We start from the raw sequence: 19,357 nt of genomic DNA, 5'->3' as shown, positions 1-19,357 counted from the left end.
ACAAAGATGTTAAACATACAGAGACAGGACAAAGAAGTTAAACATACAGAGACAGGACAAAGAAGTTAAACATACAGAGACAGGACAAAGATGTTAAACATACAGAGACAGGACAAAGATGTTAAACATACAGAGACAGCGCACGTGATAAAATAGATGATAGATGCACAGAGAGACAATAAACGAAGCCTGGTCAAATCGACACAGAACAGCTGTGGCCATGCTGCAAAGACATATTTTTTTTAATATAGTTTTGTGGTTAAAAGGAGAGCATGGGTATGTCTCAAATGGTACCCTACAGTACTCTCTATAAGTGCTTTGACCAGGGCCCTATGGTAAACATACAGAGACAGAACACACAGACGCTGGCTAGATGACCAGAGATGTACAGACAGGAAATGAACCCGGGCCAAATCGATTACAGTGTAGGCACAGAACCTTGTCACAATCAATCAATTAATTAATCAATCATAATGGTCTCAAAAAAAAAAGACAGAAAATACACACCTTAGAGAAAGCAACCTGTAACTCTGCTACGTCTCTGATTATTGCAAAGTTACAGGTACAGTGTATGTATATATATATATAGGCTGGTTCAACTGTTTTTAAAGCAGACAATACCTCATGCTCTGTTCTTAGTGCCATCTTCAGTACTTTCTCTGTGAAGAACAGCAGGTAAAATCCACCAAATATTCCGATGGCCTTGAGAATGTAGTCGTCCGCTCTGGGATCAAATCCCAGGGCCTGTTGGTGTTGGAAAAACATTCATGGGGTAACAGTAGGGGGTGCAAAACTTTACCAACATTTCCTGGTTGGAAGATTCCTGGAATTATGAGAGGAAAAGCAGGAAATCCAGCTAATTTGGTGAAAGTTACAGTAATATTGCATCCCTAGGTACCAGTAATACAGTAATATTGCAACCCTAGGTACCAGTAATACAGTAATATTGCATCCCTAGGTACCAGTAATACAGTAATATTGCATCCCTAGGTACATTTACATTTTACATTTAAGTCATTTAGCAGACGCTCTTATCCAGAGCGACTTACAAATTGGTGCATTCACCTTACCAGTAATACAGTAATATTGCAACCCTAGGTACCAGTAATACAGTAATATTGCAACCCTAGGTACCAGTAATACAGTAATATTGCAACCCTAGGTAGCAGTAATACAGTAATATTGCAACCCTAGGTACCAGTAATACAGTAATCTTGCAACCCTAGGTACCAGTAATACAGTAATATTGCAACCCTAGGTAGCAGTAATACAGTAATATTGCAACCCTAGGTACCAGTAATACAGTAATATTGCATGAATAGAGTTTAAAGATTAAAGCAGTAAAATAGATCCATTATTTAACACCTTTTTAAACCATCTCTTTTCCCTCCATTCGACCACAAAGACTCCGTCTCCATATCCAATCAACGCTGTTATCACTGAATAACAACTTCCATGAATAAGCATTGATCAACTATTATGAAACATTTATAATGTATTATTTTTTAGGGCGAGGCAGCACCGGCTGAAAGGAAATTTTGGCACCTACTGTACTTATCAATTGTGAGATTTTTGGGGGTATTTTGGTCCCTTAATATTATCAGGTTTTCATCAAGGATCTCTCTGTACTTTGCTCTGTTCATCTTTCCCTCGATCCTGACTAGTCTCCAAGTGTCACGCCCTGACCTTAGTTATCTATGTTTTCAGAGAATAAAAAGTTTCAGTACTAGTGAAGCAACACAGCAGAGTTGATAAATATATATGGCAAATAGAAATGCAATATGGATGGTGTTAAATGTATATGTCTTTTATATGTGTGTTTGTATAGGTATGTGTTCATATATGTGTATATGTATGTATGTACAGTACCAGTCAAAAGTTTGGACACACTTACTCATTCCAGGGATTATCTTTATTTTTTTACTATTTTCTACATTGTGGAATAACAGTGAAGACATCAAAACTATCAAATAACACATATGGAATCATGTAGTAACCAAAAAAAGTGTTAAACAAATAAAAAAATATTTTTATATTTGAGATTCTTCAAAGTAGCCACCCTTTTGCCTTGGTGGCTGCTTGGCACACTCTTGGCATTCTCTCAACCAGCTTCCTGAGGTAGTCACCTGGAATGCATTTAAATTAACATGTGTTAATTGTGGATTTTCTTTCCTTCTTAATGCGTTTGAGTCAATCATTTGTGTTGTGACAAGGTAGGGCTGGTAAACAGAACATATCCCTATTTGGTAAAAGACCAAGTCCATATTATGGCAAGAACAGCTCAAATAAGCAAAGAGAAACAAGCAACAGTCCATCATTACTTCAAGACATGAAGGTCAGTCAATCCAGAACATTTCAAGAACTTTTAAAGTTTTTTCAAGTGCAGTTGCAAAAACCATCAAGGTCTATGATGAAACTGGCTCTCATGAGGACCGCCACAGGAAAGGAAGACCAAGAGCTTTTTGGTTCCAACTGCCGTGTCTACAATGTAGAAAATAGTAAAAATAAAGAAAAACCCTTGAATGAGAAGGTGTGTCCAAACTTTTGACTGGTAATGTATGTACATGTGTACAGTGCATTGGAAAGTATTCAGACCCCTTCCATTCTTCCACATTTTGTTACAGATTCTACAGATTGTAAATTAGAGATACGTTTTTTTGTTGCTAAAAGTATTATTATATTATTGATAGATTGACTTTTCAGATCGCCCAGTAGTGCTGTCTACAGGGTTAGCTCCAGGTACATGTCTCCCAGTAGTGCTATCTACAGGGTTAGCTCCAGGTTAATGTCTCCCAGTAGTGATGTCTACAGGGTTAGCTCCAGGTTAATGTCTCCCAGTAGTGATGTCTGCAGGGTTAGCTCCAGGTTAATGTCTCCCAGTAGCTCCAGGTTAATGTCTCCCAGTAGTGATGTCTGCAGGGTTAGCTCCAGGTTAATGTCTCCCAGTAGCTCCAGGTTAATATCTCCCAGTAGTGATATCTACAGGGTTAGCTCCAGGTTAATGTCTCCCAGTAGTGATATCTACAGGGTTAGCTCCAGGTTAATGTCTCCCAGTAGCTCCAGGTTAATGTCTCCCAGTAGTGATATCTACAGGGTTAGCTCCAGGTTAATGTCACCCAGTAGTGATATCTACAGGGTTAGCTCCAGGTTAATGTCTCCCAGTAGTGATATCTACAGGGTTAGCTCCAGGTTAATGTCTCCCAGTAGTGATATCTAAAGGGTTAGCTCCAGGTTAATGTCTCCCAGTAGTGATATCTACAGGGTTAGCTCCAGGTTAATGTCTCCCAGTAGCTCCAGGTTAATGTCTCCCAGTAGCTCCAGGTTAATGTCTCCCAGTAGTGATATCTACAGGGTTAGCTCCAGGTTAATGTCTCCCAGTAGTGATATCTACAGGGTTAGCTCCAGGTTAATGTCTCCCAGTAGCTCCAGGTTAATGTCTCCCAGTAGCTCCAGGTTAATGTCTCCCAGTAGTGATATCTACAGGGTTAGCTCCAGGTTAATGTCTCCCATTAGTGATATCTACAGGGTTAGCTCCAGGTTAATGTCTCCCAGTAGCTCCAGGTTAATGTCTCCCAGTAGTGATATCTACAGGGTTAGCTCCAGGTTAATGTCTCCCAGTAGCTCCAGGTTAATGTCTCCCAGTAGTGATATCTGCTGGGTTAGCTCCAGGTTAATGTCTCCCAGTAGTGATATCTACAGGGTTAGCTCCAGGTTAATGTCTCCCAGTAGTGATATCTGCAGGGTTAGCTCCAGGTTAATGTCTCCCAGTAGTGATATCTGCAGGGTTAGCTCCAGGTTAATGTCTCCCAGTAGTGATATCTGCAGGGTTAGCTCCAGGTTAATGTCTCCCAGTAGTGATATCTGCAGGGTTAGCTCCAGGTTAATGTCTCCCAGTAGCTCCAGGTTAATGTCTCCCAGTAGCTCCAGGTTAATGTCTCCCAGTAGTGATATCTACAGGGTTAGCTCCAGGTTAATGTCTCCCAGTAGTGATATCTACAGGGTTAGCTCCAGGTTAATGTCTCCCAGTAGCTCCAGGTTAATGTCTCCCAGTAGCTCCAGGTTAATGTCTCCCAGTAGTGATATCTACAGGGTTAGCTCCAGGTTAATGTCTCCCAGTAGTGATATCTACAGGGTTAGCTCCAGGTTAATGTCTCCCAGTAGTGCTATCTACAGGGTTAGCTCCAGGTTAATGTCTCCCAGTAGTGATATCTACAGGGTTAGCTCCAGGTTAATGTCTCCCAGTAGTGATATCTACAGGGTTAGCTCCAGGTTAATGTCTCCCAGTAGTGATATCTACAGGGTTAGCTCCAGGTTAATGTCTCCCAGTAGTGATATCTACAGGGTTAGCTCCAGGTTAATGTCTCCCAGTAGCTCCAGGTTAATGTCTCCCAGTAGCTCCAGGTTAATGTCTCCCAGTAGTGATATCTGCAGGGTTAGCTCCAGGTTAATGTCTCCCAGTAGTGATATCTACAGGGTTAGCTCCAGGTTAATGTCTCCCAGTAGGTCCAGGTTAATGTCTCCCAGTAGTGATATCTACAGGGTTAGCTCCAGGTTAATGTCTCCCAGTAGCTCCAGGTTAATGTCTCCCAGTAGTGATATCTACAGGGTTAGCTCCAGGTTAATGTCTCCCAGTAGTGATATCTACAGGGTTAGCTCCAGGTTAATGTCTCCCAGTAGCTCCAGGTTAATGTCTCCCAGTAGTGATGTCTACAGGGTTAGCTCCAGGTTAATGTCTCCCAGTAGCTCCAGGTTAATGTCTCCCAGTAGTGATATCTACAGGGTTAGCTCCAGGTTAATGTCTCCCAGTAGCTCCAGGTTAATGTCTCCCAGTAGTGATATCTACAGGGTTAGCTCCAGGTTAATGTCTCCCAGTAGTGATATCTACAGGGTTAGCTCCAGGTTAATGTCTCCCAGTAGCTCCAGGTTAATGTCTCCCAGTAGTGATATCTGCAGGGTTAGCTCCAGGTTAATGTCTCCCAGTAGTGATATCTACAGGGTTAGCTCCAGGTTAATGTCTCCCAGTAGCTCCAGGTTAATGTCTCCCAGTAGTGATATCTACAGGGTTAGCTCCAGGTTAATGTCTCCCAGTAGCTCCAGGTTAATGTCTCCCAGTAGTGATATCTACAGGGTTAGCTCCAGTTTAATGTCTCCCAGTAGTGATATCTACAGGGTTAGCTCCAGGTTAATGTCTCCCAGTAGCTCCAGGTTAATGTCTCCCAGTAGTGATATCTACAGGGTTAGCTCCAGGTTAATGTCTCCCAGTAGTGATATCTACAGGGTTAGCTCCAGGTTAATGTCTCCCAGTAGTGATATCTACAGGGTTAGCTCCAGGTTAATGTCTCCCAGTAGCTCCAGGTTAATGTCTCCCAGTAGCTCCAGGTTAATGTCTCCCAGTAGTGATATCTACAGAGTTAGCTCCAGGTTAATGTCTCCCAGTAGTGATATCTACAGGGTTAGCTCCAGGTTAATGTCTCCCAGTAGTGATATCTACAGAGTTAGCTCCAGGTTAATGTCTCCCAGTAGTGATATCTACAGAGTTAGCTCCAGGTTAATGTCTCCCAGTAGTGATATCTACAGGGTTAGCTCCAGGTTAATGTCTCCCAGTAGTGATATCTACAGGGTTAGCTCCAGGTTAATGTCTCCCAGTAGTGATATCTACAGGGTTAGCTCCAGGTTAATGTCTCCCAGTAGTGATATCTACAGGGTTAGCTCCAGGTTAATGTCTCCCAGTAGTGATATCTACAGGGTTAGCTCCAGGTTAATGTCTCCCAGTAGTGATATCTACAGGGTTAGCTCCAGGTTAATGTCTCCCAGTAGTGATATCTACAGGGTTAGCTCCAGGTTAATGTCTCCCAGTAGTGATATCTACAGGGTTAGCTCCAGGTTAATGTCTCCCAGTAGCTCCAGGTTAATGTCTCCCAGTAGCTCCAGGTTAATGTCTCCCAGTAGTGATATCTACAGGGTTAGCTCCAGGTTAATGTCTCCCAGTAGCTCCAGGTTAATGTCTCCCAGTAGCTCCAGGTTAATGTCTCCCAGTAGTGATATCTGCAGGGTTAGCTCCAGGTTAATGTCTCCCAGTAGCTCCAGGTTAATATCTCCCAGTAGTGATATCTACAGGGTTAGCTCCAGGTTAATGTCTCCCAGTAGTGATATCTGCAGGGTTAGCTCCAGGTTAATGTCTCCCAGTAGCTCCAGGTTAATGTCTCCCAGTAGTGATATCTACAGGGTTAGCTCCAGGTTAATGTCTCCCAGTAGTGATATCTACAGGGTTAGCTCCAGGTTAATGTCTCCCAGTAGTGATATCTACAGGGTTAGCTCCAGGTTAATGTCTCCCAGTAGTGATATCTACAGGGTTAGCTCCAGGTTAATGTCTCCCAGTAGTGATATCTACAGGGTTAGCTCCAGGTTAATGTCTCCCAGTAGCTCCAGGTTAATGTCTCCCAGTAGTGATATCTACAGGGTTAGCTCCAGGTTAATGTCTCCTAGTAGCTCCAGGTTAATGTCTCCCAGTAGTGATATCTACAGGGTTAGCTCCAGGTTAATGTCTCCCAGTAGTGATATCTACAGGGTTAGCTCCAGGTTAATGTCTCCCAGTAGCTCCAGGTTAATGTCTCCCAGTAGTGATATCTACAGGGTTAGCTCCAGGTTAATGTCTCCCAGTAGCTCCAGGTTAATGTCTCCCAGTAGCTCCAGGTTAATGTCTCCCAGTAGTGATATCTACAGGGTTAGCTCCAGGTTAATGTCTCCTAGTAGCTCCAGGTTAATGTCTCCCAGTAGTGATATCTGCAGGGTTAGCTCCAGGTTAATGTCTCCCAGTAGTGATATCTATAGGGTTAGCTCCAGGTTAATGTCTCCCAGTAGCTCCAGGTTAATGTCTCCCAGTAGTGATATCTGCAGGGTTAGCTCCAGGTTAATGTCTCCCAGTAGTGATATCTGCAGGGTTAGCTCCAGGTTAATGTCTCCCAGTAGTGATATCTACAGGGTTAGCTCCAGGTTAATGTCTCCCAGTAGTGATATCTACAGAGTTAGCTCCAGGTTAATGTCTCCCAGTAGCTCCAGGTTAATGTCTCCCAGTAGTGATATCTGCAGGGTTAGCTCCAGGTTAATGTCTCCTAGTAGCTCCAGGTTAATGTCTCCCAGTAGTGATATCTGCAGAGTTAGCTCCAGGTTAATGTCTCCCAGTAGTGATATCTACAGAGTTAGCTCCAGGTTAATGTCTCCCAGTAACTCCAGGTTAATGTCTCCCAGTAGTGATATCTGCAGGGTTAGCTCCAGGTTAATGTCTCCCAGTAGTGATATCTGCAGGGTTAGCTCCAGGTTAATGTCTCCCAGTAGCTCCAGGTTAATGTCTCCCAGTAGTGATATCTACAGGGTTAGCTCCAGGTTAATGTCTCCCAGTAGTGATATCTACAGGGTTAGCTCCAGGTTAATGTCTCCCAGTAGTGCTATCTGCAGAGTTAGCTCCAGGTTAATGTCTCCCAGTAGTGATATCTACAGGGTTAGCTCCAGGTTAATGTCTCCCAGTAGTGACATCTACAGGGTTAGCTCCAGGTTAATGTCTCCCAGTAGTGATATCTACAGGGTTAGCTCCAGGTTAATGTCTCCCAGTAGCTCCAGGTTAATGTCTCCCAGTAGCTCCAGGTTAATGTCTCCCAGTAGTGATATCTACAGGGTTAGCTCCAGGTTAATGTCTCCCAGTAGTGATATCTACAGGGTTAGCTCCAGGTTAATGTCTCCCAGTAGTGATATCTACAGGGTTAGCTCCAGGTTAATGTCTCCCAGTAGTGATATCTACAGGGTTAGCTCCAGGTTAGTGTCTCCCAGTAGTGATATCTACAGGGTTAGCTCCAGGTTAATGTCTCCCAGTAGCTCCAGGTTAATGTCTCCCAGTAGTGATATCTACAGGGTTAGCTCCAGGTTAATGTCTCCCAGTAGTGATATCTGCAGGGTTAGCTCCAGGTTAATGTCTCCCAGTAGTGATATCTACAGGGTTAGCTCCAGGTTAATGTCTCCCAGTAGCTCCAGGTTAATGTCTCCCAGTAGTGATATCTACAGGGTTAGCTCCAGGTTAATGTCTCCCAGTAGTGATATCTACAGGGTTAGCTCCAGGTAAATGTCTCCCAGTAGCTCCAGGTTAATGTCTCCCAGTAGTGATATCTACAGGGTTAGCTCCAGGTTAATGTCTCCCAGTAGTGATATCTGCAGGGTTAGCTCCAGGTTAATGTCTCCCAGTAGTGATATCTACAAGGTTAGCTCCAGGTTAATGTCTCCCAGTAGTGATATCTACAGGGTTAGCTCCAGGTTAATGTCTCCCAGTAGTGATATCTGCAGGGTTAGCTCCAGGTTAATGTCTCCCAGTAGTGATATCTGCAGGGTTAGCTCCAGGTTAATGTCTCCCAGTAGCTCCAGGTTAATGTCTCCCAGTAGCTCCAGGTTAATGTCTCCCAGTAGTGATATCTACAGGGTTAGCTCCAGGTTAATGTCTCCCAGTAGCTCCAGGTTAATGTCTCCCAGTAGCTCCAGGTTAATGTCTCCCAGTAGCTCCAGGTTAATGTCTCCCAGTAGTGATGTCTACAGGGTTAGCTCCAGGTTAATGTCTCCCAGTAGTGATATCTACAGGGTTAGCTCCAGGTTAATGTCTCCCAGTAGTGATATCTACAGGGTTAGCTCCAGGTTAATGTCTCCCAGTAGCTCCAGGTTAATGTCTCCCAGTAGTGATATCTACAGGGTTAGCTCCAGGTTAATGTCTCCCAGTAGCTCCAGGTTAATGTCTCCCAGTAGTGATATCTACAGGGTTAGCTCCAGGTTAATGTCTCCCAGTAGTGATATCTACAGGGTTAGCTCCAGGTTAATGTCTCCCAGTAGTGATATCTACAGGGTTAGCTCCAGGTTAATGTCTCCCAGTAGCTCCAGGTTAATGTCTCCCAGTAGCTCCAGGTTAATGTCTCCCAGTAGTGATATCTGCAGGGTTAGCTCCAGGTTAATGTCTCCCAGTAGTGATATCTGCAGGGTTAGCTCCAGGTTAATGTCTCCCAGTAGTGATATCTACAGGGTTAGCTCCAGGTTAATGTCTCCCAGTAGTGATATCTACAGGGTTAGCTCCAGGTTAATGTCTCCCAGTAGTGATATCTACAGGGTTAGCTCCAGGTTAATGTCTCCCAGTAGTGATATCTACAGGGTTAGCTCCAGGTTAATGTCTCCCAGTAGTGATATCTACAGGGTTAGCTCCAGGTTAATGTCTCCCAGTAGCTCCAGGTTAATGTCTCCCAGTAGTGATATCTACAGGGTTAGCTCCAGGTTAATGTCTCCCAGTAGTGATATCTACAGGGTTAGCTCCAGGTTAATGTCTCCCAGTAGCTCCAGGTTAATGTCTCCCAGTAGTGATATCTACAGGGTTAGCTCCAGGTTAATGTCTCCCAGTAGTGATGTCTACAGGGTTAGCTCCAGGTTAATGTCTCCCAGTAGCTCCAGGTTAATGTCTCCCAGTAGTGATATCTACAGGGTTAGCTCCAGGTTAATGTCTCCCAGTAGCTCCAGGTTAATGTCTCCCAGTAGTGATATCTACAGGGTTAGCTCCAGGTTAATGTCTCCCAGTAGTGATATCTACAGGGTTAGCTCCAGGTTAATGTCTCCCAGTAGCTCCAGGTTAATGTCTCCCAGTAGTGATATCTACAGGGTTAGCTCCAGGTAAATGTTTCAATTCTTCAGCCATTCCTGGATTTGACCAAAAACAAACTACGTATGGACAGTACCAAAACAAATTATCCTGTCTCTTGGCACCAAAATCTGAAGAGCTTGGACGTTTGTATTCCCAATTTATATATATATATATATACACAGTTGAAGTCGGAAGTTTACATACACTTAGGTTGGAGTCATTAAAACTCATTTTTCAACTACTCCACAAAACTATAGTTTTGGCCAGTCGGTTAGGACATCTACTTTGTGCATGACACAAGTAATTTTTCCAACAATTGTTTTCAGATAGATTTTTTCACTTATAATTGACTGTATCACAATTCCAGTGGGTCAGAAGTTAACATACACTAAATTGACTGTGCCTTTAAACAGCTTGGAAAATTCCAGAAAATTATGTCATGGCTTTAGAATCTTCTGATAGGCTAATTGACATAATTTGAGTCAATTGGAGGTGTACCTGTGGATGTATTTCAAGGCCTACCTGCATCTTTGCTTGACATCATGGGGAAATCAAAAGAAATAAGCCAAGACCTCAGAAAAAAGATTGTAGACCTCCACAAGTCTGGTTCATCCTTGGGAGCAATTTCCAAACACCTGAAGGTACCACGTTCATCTGTACAAACAATAGTACACAGGTATAAACACCATGGGACTACGCAGCCGACATACCACTCAGAAAGGAGACGCGTTCTGTCTCCTAGAGATGAACGTACTTTGATGCAAAAGTGAAAATCAATCCCAGAACAACAGCAAAGGACCTTGTGAAGATGGGGGAGGAAACGGGTACAAAGGTTTCTATATCCACAGTAAAACGAGTCCTATATCGACATAACCTGAAAGGTCGCTCAGCAAGGAAGAAGCCACTACCGCCATAAAAAAGCCAGACTACGGTTTGCAAATGCACATGGGGACAAAGATCGTACTTTTTGCAGAAATGTCTTCTGGTCTGATGAAACAAAAATAGAACTGTTCGGCCATAACGACCATCGTTATGTTTGGAGGAAAAAGGGGGAGGCTTGCAAGCCGAAGAACACCATCCCAACCGTGAAGCACGGGGGTGGCAGCATCATTTTGTGGGGGTGCTTTGCTGCAAGAGGGACTTAACAAACAAAATTTAACACTAACACTTAACAAAATAGATGGCATCATGAGGATGGAAAATCATGTGGATTTATTGAAGCAACATCTCAAGACATCAGTCAGGAAGTTAAAGCTTGGTCGCAAATGGGTATTCCAAATGGACAATGACCCCAAGCATACTTCCAAAGTTGTGGCAAAATGGCTTAAGGACAACAAAGTTAAGGTATTGGAGTGGCCATCACAAAGCCCTGACCTCAATCCTATAGAAAATGTAAACTTCAAACCCACTGGGAATGTGATGAAAGAAATAAAAGCTGAAATAAATCATTATCTCTACTATTATTCTGACATTTCACATTCTTAAAATAAAGTGGTGATCCTAACTGACCTAAGACAGGGAATTTTTACTAGGATTAAACGTCAGGAATTGTGGAAAAACTGAGTTTAAATGTATTTGGCTAAGGTGTATGTAAACTTCCGACTTCAAATGTATATATAACATTATCTAGGTTGAAAGAATTTTGTAAAATCATTTAAATGGAAAAATTATGTTTTTGAATCCAGCGTCGTTTTGCGTGTCAGTTCATAAACCATGTGCTATGGAATCGGTACATCGAAAATCTCTTCTCAACTATTTTGCAATTATTTTGTCATTTACTTTTTTAGAGAGATTCTACCTCTGGTATTAACTACAGCACAGCATTAGAGAGATCCTACCTCTGGTATTAACTACAGCACAGCATTAGAGAGATCCTACCTCTGGTATTAACTGCAGCACAGCGTTGGAGAAGAGCGTGCCGATGGCCAGGCCGATGAAGTAGGTGAGCACCTTGGGAAAGTACGGCTTCTTGGTGAAGGGGATGAGTGCCAGGCCCAGGAGAGAGGCCAGGTTAATAATGGTGACAGACAGGAAGCCATAACCCCACACTGGACAGGACAGGAGACAGAGGTACACATTTTATTAACCAATAGACCCACACTGGACAGGACAGGAGACAGAGGTACACATTTTATTAGCCAATAGACCCACACTGGACAGGACAGGAGAGAGAGATACACATTTTATTAGCCAATAGACCCACACTGGACAGGACAGGAGAGAGAGATACACATTTTATTAACCAATAGACCCACACTGGACAGGACAGGAGACAGAGGTACACATTTTATTAACCAATAGACCCACACTGGACAGGACAGGAGACAGAGGTACACATTGAGCATGGTTACATGCACACAATAATACGATTATTGTGGATAGTCAGATTAATATATTGATTTGTTTAAAACTTTAACGCTTTGCAAGAAGAATGATTTCCCCTAATAATCCTGTTTCCATGGACACATCTGAAATCAGGATGCCCGATGGGACTTTTGATAAATGTCAGATAAATCACCAATCAAAATAAACATTCTACCACAATGACCAGGTGATTCTTTTTGTAAAGCCTAATTGATTTGTATGTGAAAAACTTTCAGCATACTTTCAGTTTTTCCAAATTCACTTCAGTGGTGAATAAGAGGATTCTGGTTCTGGCCCAGATCAGATCCACCGCTGGAACTCTGATTTATAACTTCACATGTCCGAATCATTTAAAACTGTTCACACGTCCTACTAATTTAAAACTGTGTTACGAGTCCCGCCGAGGATGGTGCCTCTTCCCGTTCGGGCGGCGCTCAGCGGTCGTCGTCTCCGGTCTACTAGCTGCCACCGATCCCCTTTTCTGTTTTCCGTTTAGTTGGTCTAATTTGTTTCACCTGTTGTGTGTTTAGATTAGAGGTTATTTAAACCCAGTTTGCCCGCTCCCTTTTGTGCGGGCTTGTTTTTCTGTTTCGTGTTTGTGGTGTGTATTTTGTGTATTTTTGTTATTCAATTGACTTTGGACATTTCTCTTTACGCGCCCAGTGTTTAGTGTGGCGTCACCGGTTTGTAGGTGATTACGTTAAGGAAATAAAATTCCACTTTTTGAAAGAGATTCCTGCTCTCTGCACCTGACTCTTGTTTCCACCACTGGAATTGTTACAAACTGTTCACATGTCCTAATAATTTAAAACTGTTCACATGTCCTAAACATTTTTAAAAATCGCTCAGAGAACCAGGTGTTTTTAATCAGCTTATGCTTACTTCGATGTTGACCGTACGCCGATTAAGAAAAGTGAGTAAGGTGATTACATGACTAATGCTATAAATCGGCCTTCTACCATAATCAGTTAAATGTTGAATTATTAGTGACCATGTAAACATACTCAGTGTTACTGACCCAACCTGTAACCAGTGTTACTGACCCATCCTGTAACCACAGTGTTACTGACCCATCCTGTAACCAGTGTTACTGACCCATCCTGTAACCAGTGTTACTGACCCAACCTGTAACCACAGTGTTATTGACCCATCCTGTAACCAGTGTTACTGACCCAACCTGTAACCACAGTGTTACTGACCCATCCTGTAACCACAGTGTTACTGACCCATCCTGTAACCACAGTGTTACTGACCCATCCTGTAACCAGTGTTACTGACCCATCCTGTAACCAGTGTTACTGACCCAACCTGTAACCACAGTGTTACTGACCCATCCTATAACCAGTGTTACTGACCCAACCTGTAACCACAGTGTTACTGACCCAACCTGTAACCAGTGTTACTGACCCATCCTGTAACCAGTGTTACTGACCCAACCTGTAACCAGTGTTACTGACCCAACCTGTAACCACAGTGTTACTGACCCAACCTGTAACCACAGTGTTACTGACCCAACCTGTAACCAGTGTTACTGACCCATCCTGTAACCACAGTGTTACTGACCCAACCTGTAACCACAGTGTTACTGACCCATCCTGTAACCACAGTGTCACTGACCCAACCTGTAACCAGTGTTACTGACCCAACCTGTAACCAGTGTTACTGACCCAACCTGTAACCAGTGTTACTGACCCAACCTGTAACCAGTGTTACTGATCCATCCTGTAACCAGTGTTACTGACCCAACCTGTAACCAGTGTTACTGACCCAACCTGTAACCACAGTGTTACTGACCCAACCTGTAACCAGAATTACTGAACCATCCTATAACCAGTGTTACTGACCCATCCTGTAACCAGTGTTACTGACCCAACCTGTAACCAGTGTTACTGACCCAACCTGTAATCACAGTGTTACTGACCCAACCTGTAATCACAGTGTTACTGACCCAACCTGTAACCACAGTGTTACTGACCCAACCTGTAACCAGTGTTACTGACCCATCCTGTAACCAGTGTTACTGACCCAACCTGTAACCACAGTGTTACTGACCCAACCTGTAACCACAGTGTTACTGACCCATCCTGTAACCAGTGTTACTGACCCAACCTGTAACCAGTGTTACTGACCCAACCTGTAACCAGTGTTACTGACCCATCCTGTAACCAGTGTTACTGACCCAACCTGTAACCACAGTGTTACTGACCCATCCTGTAACCAGTGTTACTGACCCAACCTGTAACCAGTGTTACTGACCCGACCTGTAACCACAGTGTTACTGACCCAACCTGTAACCAGTGTTTCTGACCCAACCTGTAACCAGTGTTACTGACCCATCCTGTAACCAGTGTTACTGACCTATCCTGTAACCACAGTGTCACTGACCCAACCTGTAACCACAGTGTTACTGACCCAACCTGTAACCAGTGTTACTGACCCAACCTGTAACCAGTGTTACTGACCCAACCTGTAACCAGTGTTACTGACGCAACCTGTAACCAGTGTTACTGACCCATCCTGTAATCAGTGTTACTGACCCATCCTGTAACCACAGTGTTACTGACCCATCCTGTAACCACAGTGTTACTGACCCATCCTATAACCAGTGTTACTGACCCAACCTGTAACCAGTGTTACTGACCCAACCTGTAACCAGTGTTACTGAACCAACCTGTAACCAGTGTTACTAACCCATCCTGTAACCTCAGTGTTACTGACCCATCCTGTAACCAGTGTTACTGACCCAACCTGTAACACGTGTTACTGACCCAACCTGTAACCACAGTGTCACTGACCCAACCTGTAACCACAGTGTTACTGACCCATCCTGTAACCACAGTGTTACTGACCCAACCTGTAACCAGTGTTACTGACCCATCCTGTAACCACAGTGTCACTGACCCATCCTGTAACCACAGTGTTACTGGCCCATCCTGTAACCACAGTGTCACTGACCCAACCTGTAACCACAGTGTTACTGACCCAACCTGTAACCAGTGTTACTGACCCAACCTGTAACCAGTGTTACTGACCCAACCTGTAACCAGTGTTATTGACCCAATCTGTAACCAGTGTTACTGACCCATACTGTAACCACAGTGTTACTGACCCATCCTGTAACCAGTGTTACTGACCCATCCTGTAACCAGTGTTACTGACCCATCCTGTAACCACAGTGTTACTGACCCAACCTGTAACCAGTGTTACTGACCCAACCTGTAACCACAGTGTTACTGACCCATCCTGTAACCAGTGTTACTGACCCAACCTGTAACCAGTGTTACTGACCCGACCTGTAACCACAGTGTTACTGAACCAACCTGTAACCACAGTGTTTCTGACCAAACCTGTAACCAGTGTTACTGACCCATCCTGTAACCAGTGGTACTGACCTATCCTGTAACCACAGTGTCACTGACCCAACCTGTAACCACAGTGTTACTGACCCAACCTGTAACCAGTGTTACTGACCCAACCTGTAACCAGTGTTACTGACCCAACCTGTAACCAGTGTTACTGACCCAACCTGTAACCACAGTGTTACTGACCCAACCTGTAACCAGTGTTACTGACCCAACCTGTAACCAGTGTTACTGACCCAACCTGTAACCAGTGTTACTGACCCAACCTGTAACCAGTGTTACTGACCCAACCTGTAACCAGTGTTACTGAACCAACCTGTAACCAGTGTTACTGACCCAACCTGTAACCAGTGTTACTGAACCAACCTGTAACCAGTGTTACTAACCCATCCTGTAACCTCAGTGTTACTGACCCATCCCGTAACCAGTGTTACTGACCCATCCCGTAACCAGTGTTACTGACCCAACCCGTAACACGTGTGACTGACCCAACCTGTAACCACAGTGTCACTGACCCAACCTGTAACCACAGTGTTACTGACCCATCCTGTAACCACAGTGTTACTGACCCAACGTGTAACCAGTGTTACTGACCCATCCTGTAACCACAGTGTCACTGACCCATCCTGTAACCACAGTGTTACTGGCCCATCCTGTAACCACAGTGTCACTGACCCAACCTGTAACCAGTGTTACTGACCCAACCTGTAACCAGTGTTACTGACCCAACCTGTAACCAGTGTTACTGACCCAATCTGTAACCAGTGTTACTGACCCAACCTGTAACCAGTGTTACTGACCCAACCTGTAACCAGTGTTACTGACCCAATCTGTAACCAGTGTTACTGACCCATCGTGTAACCACAGTGTTACTGACCCAACCTGTAACCAGTGTTACTGACCCAGCCTGTAACCACAGTGTTATTGACCCATCCTGTAACCAGTGTTACTGACCCAAACTGTAACCAGTGTTACTGACCCGACCTGTAACCACAGTGTTACTGAACCAACCTGTAACCACAGTGTTTCTGACCAAACCTGTAACCAGTGTTACTGACCCATCCTGTAACCAGTGTTACTGACCTATCCTGTAACCACAGTGTCACTGACCCAACCTGTAACCACAGTGTTACTGACCCAACCTGTAACCAGTGTTACTGACCCAACCTGTAACCAGTGTTACTGACCCAACCTGTAACCAGTGTTACTGACCCAACCTGTAACCAGTGTTACTGACCCAACCTGTAACCACAGTGTTACTGACCCAACCTGTAACCAGTGTTACTGACCCAACCTGTAACCAGTGTTACTGACCCAACCTGTAACCAGTGTTACTGACCCAACCTGTAACCAGTGTTACTGACCCAACCTGTAACCAGTGTTACTGACCCAACCTGTAACCAGTGTTACTGACCCAACCTGTAACCAGTGTTACTGACCCAACCTGTAACCAGTGTTACTAACCCATCCCGTAACCTCAGTGTTACTGACCCATCCCATAACCAGTGTTACTGACCCATCCCGTAACCAGTGTTACTGACCCAACCTGTAACACGTGTTACTGACCCAACCTGTAACCACAGTGTCACTGACCCAACCTGTAACCACAGTGTTACTGACCCATCCTGTAACCACAGTGTTACTGACCCAACGTGTAACCAGTGTTACTGACCCATCCTGTAACCACAGTGTCACTGACCCAACCTGTAACCACAGTGTTACTGACCCAACCTGTAACCAGTGTTACTGACCCAACCTGTAACCAGTGTTACTGACCCAACCTGTAACCAGTGTTACTGACCCAATCTGTAACCAGTGTTACTGACCCATCCTGTAACCACAGTGTTACTGACCCAACCTGTAACCAGTGTTACTGACCCAACCTGTAACCAGTGTTACTGACCCATTCTGTAACCAGTGTTACTGACTCAACCTGTAACCACAGTATTAATGACCCATCCTGTAACCACAGTGTTACTGACCCATCCTGTAACCAGTGTTACTGACCCAACCTGTAACCACAGTGTTACTGACCCATCCTGTAACCACAGTGTTACTGACCCAACCTGTAACCAGTGTTACTGACCCAACCTGTAACCACAGTGTTACTGACCCAACCTGTAACCAGTGTTACTGATGCAACCTGTAACCAGTGTTACTGACCCATCCTGTAACCAGTGTTACTGACCCATCCTGTAACCAGTGTTACTGACCCATTATATAACCAGTGTTACTGACCCATCCTGTACCCACAGTGTTACTGACCCATCCTGTAACCACAGTGTTACTGACCCATCCTGTAACCAGTGTTACTGACCCATCCTGTAACCAGTGTTACTGACCAAACCTGTAACCAGTGTTACTGCCCCAAACTGTAACCAGTGTTACTGACCCAACCTGTAACCAGTGTTACTGACCCATCCTGTAACCACAGTGTTACTGACCCAACCTGTAACCACAGTGTTACTGACCCAACCTGTAACCACAGTGTTACTGACCCAACCTGTAAGCAGTGTTACTGACCCAACCTGTAACCACAGTGTTACTGACCCAACCTGTAACCAGTGTTACTGACCCAACCTGTAACCAGTGTTACTGACCCAACCTGTAAACAGTGTTACTGACCCAACCTGTAACCAGTGTTACTGACCCATCCTGTAACCACAGTGTTACTGACCCATCCTGTAACCAGTGTTACTGACCCAACCTGTAACCAGTGTTACTGACCCGACCTGTAACCACAGTGTTACTGACCCAACCTGTAACCACAGTGTTTCTGACCCAACCTGTAACCAGTGTTACTGACCCACCCTGTAACCAGTGTTACTGACCCATCCTGTAACCAGTGTTACTGACCTATCCTGTAACCACAGTGTCACTGACCCAACCTGTAACCACAGTGTTACTGACCCAACTTGTAACCAGTGTTACTGACCCAACCTGTAACCAGTGTTACTGACCCAACCTGTAACCAGTGTTACTGACGCAACCTGTAACCAGTGTTACTGACACATCCTGTAACCAGTGTTACTGACCCATCATATAACCAGTGTTACTGACCCATCCTGTAACCACAGTGTTACTGACCCATCCTATAACCAGTGTTACTGACCCAACCTGTAACCAGTGTTACTGACCCAACCTGTAACCAGTGTTAATGAACCAACCTGTAACCAGTGTTACTAACCCATCCTGTAACCTCAGTGTTACTGACCCATCCTGTAACCAGTGTTACTGACCCATCCTGTAACCAGTGTTACTGACCCAACCTGTAACACGTGTTACTGACCCAACCTGTAACCACAGTGTCACTGACCCATCCTGTAACCACAGTGTTACTGACCCAACCTGTAACCAGTGTTACTGACCCAACCTGTAACCACAGTGTTACTGACCCAACCTGTAACCAGTGTTACTGACGCAACCTGTAACCAGTGTTACTGACCCATCCTGTAACCACAGTGTTACTGACCCATCCTGTAACCACAGTGTTACTGGCCCATCCTGTAACCAGTGTTACTGACCCATCCTGTAACCAGTGTTACTGACCAAACCTGTAACCAGTGTTACTGACCCAACCTGTAACCAGTGTTACTGACCCAACCTGTAACCAGTGTTACTGACCCATCCTGTAACCACAGTGTTACTGACCCAACCTGTAACCACAGTGTTACTGACCCAACCTGTAACCAGTGTTACTGACCCAACCTGTAACCAGTGTTACTGACCCATCCTGTAACCACAGTGTTACTGACCCAACCTGTAACCACAGTGTTACTGACCCATCCTGTAACCAGTGTTACTGACCCAACCTGTAACCACAGTGTTACTGACCCAACCTGTAAACACAGTGTTACTGACCCAACCTGTAACCAGTGTTACTGACCCAACCTGTAACCAGTGTTACTGACCCATCCTGTAACCAGTGTTACTGACCCATCCTGTAACCACAGTGTTACTGACCCATCCTGTA

General features: G+C 44.5%; 1 protein-coding gene across 4 annotated transcripts in view; it reads right to left on the bottom strand.

The window, feature by feature from the left end:
- slc39a8 (solute carrier family 39 member 8) overlaps positions 1-19,357 on the bottom strand; it is a 71,835-nt gene that overhangs the window by 18,510 nt on the left and 33,968 nt on the right. For all 4 annotated transcript variants that reach the window (XM_055865642.1, XM_055865644.1, XM_055865643.1 and 1 more), the window contains exons 3-4: positions 11,537-11,706; positions 622-744 (exon numbers count right to left, since the gene is read on the bottom strand). In XM_055865642.1, coding sequence (XP_055721617.1) covers positions 622-744; positions 11,537-11,706 — 293 coding nt within the window. The remainder of the gene's footprint in view (positions 1-621; positions 745-11,536; positions 11,707-19,357) is intronic.

Source organism: Salvelinus fontinalis, chromosome 16, assembly GCF_029448725.1.
Source record: "Salvelinus fontinalis isolate EN_2023a chromosome 16, ASM2944872v1, whole genome shotgun sequence".
NCBI lineage: Eukaryota > Metazoa > Chordata > Actinopteri > Salmoniformes > Salmonidae > Salvelinus > Salvelinus fontinalis.
Note: the sequence above shows the minus strand (reverse complement) of the source record. Positions and strands in the feature narration are given on the sequence as shown.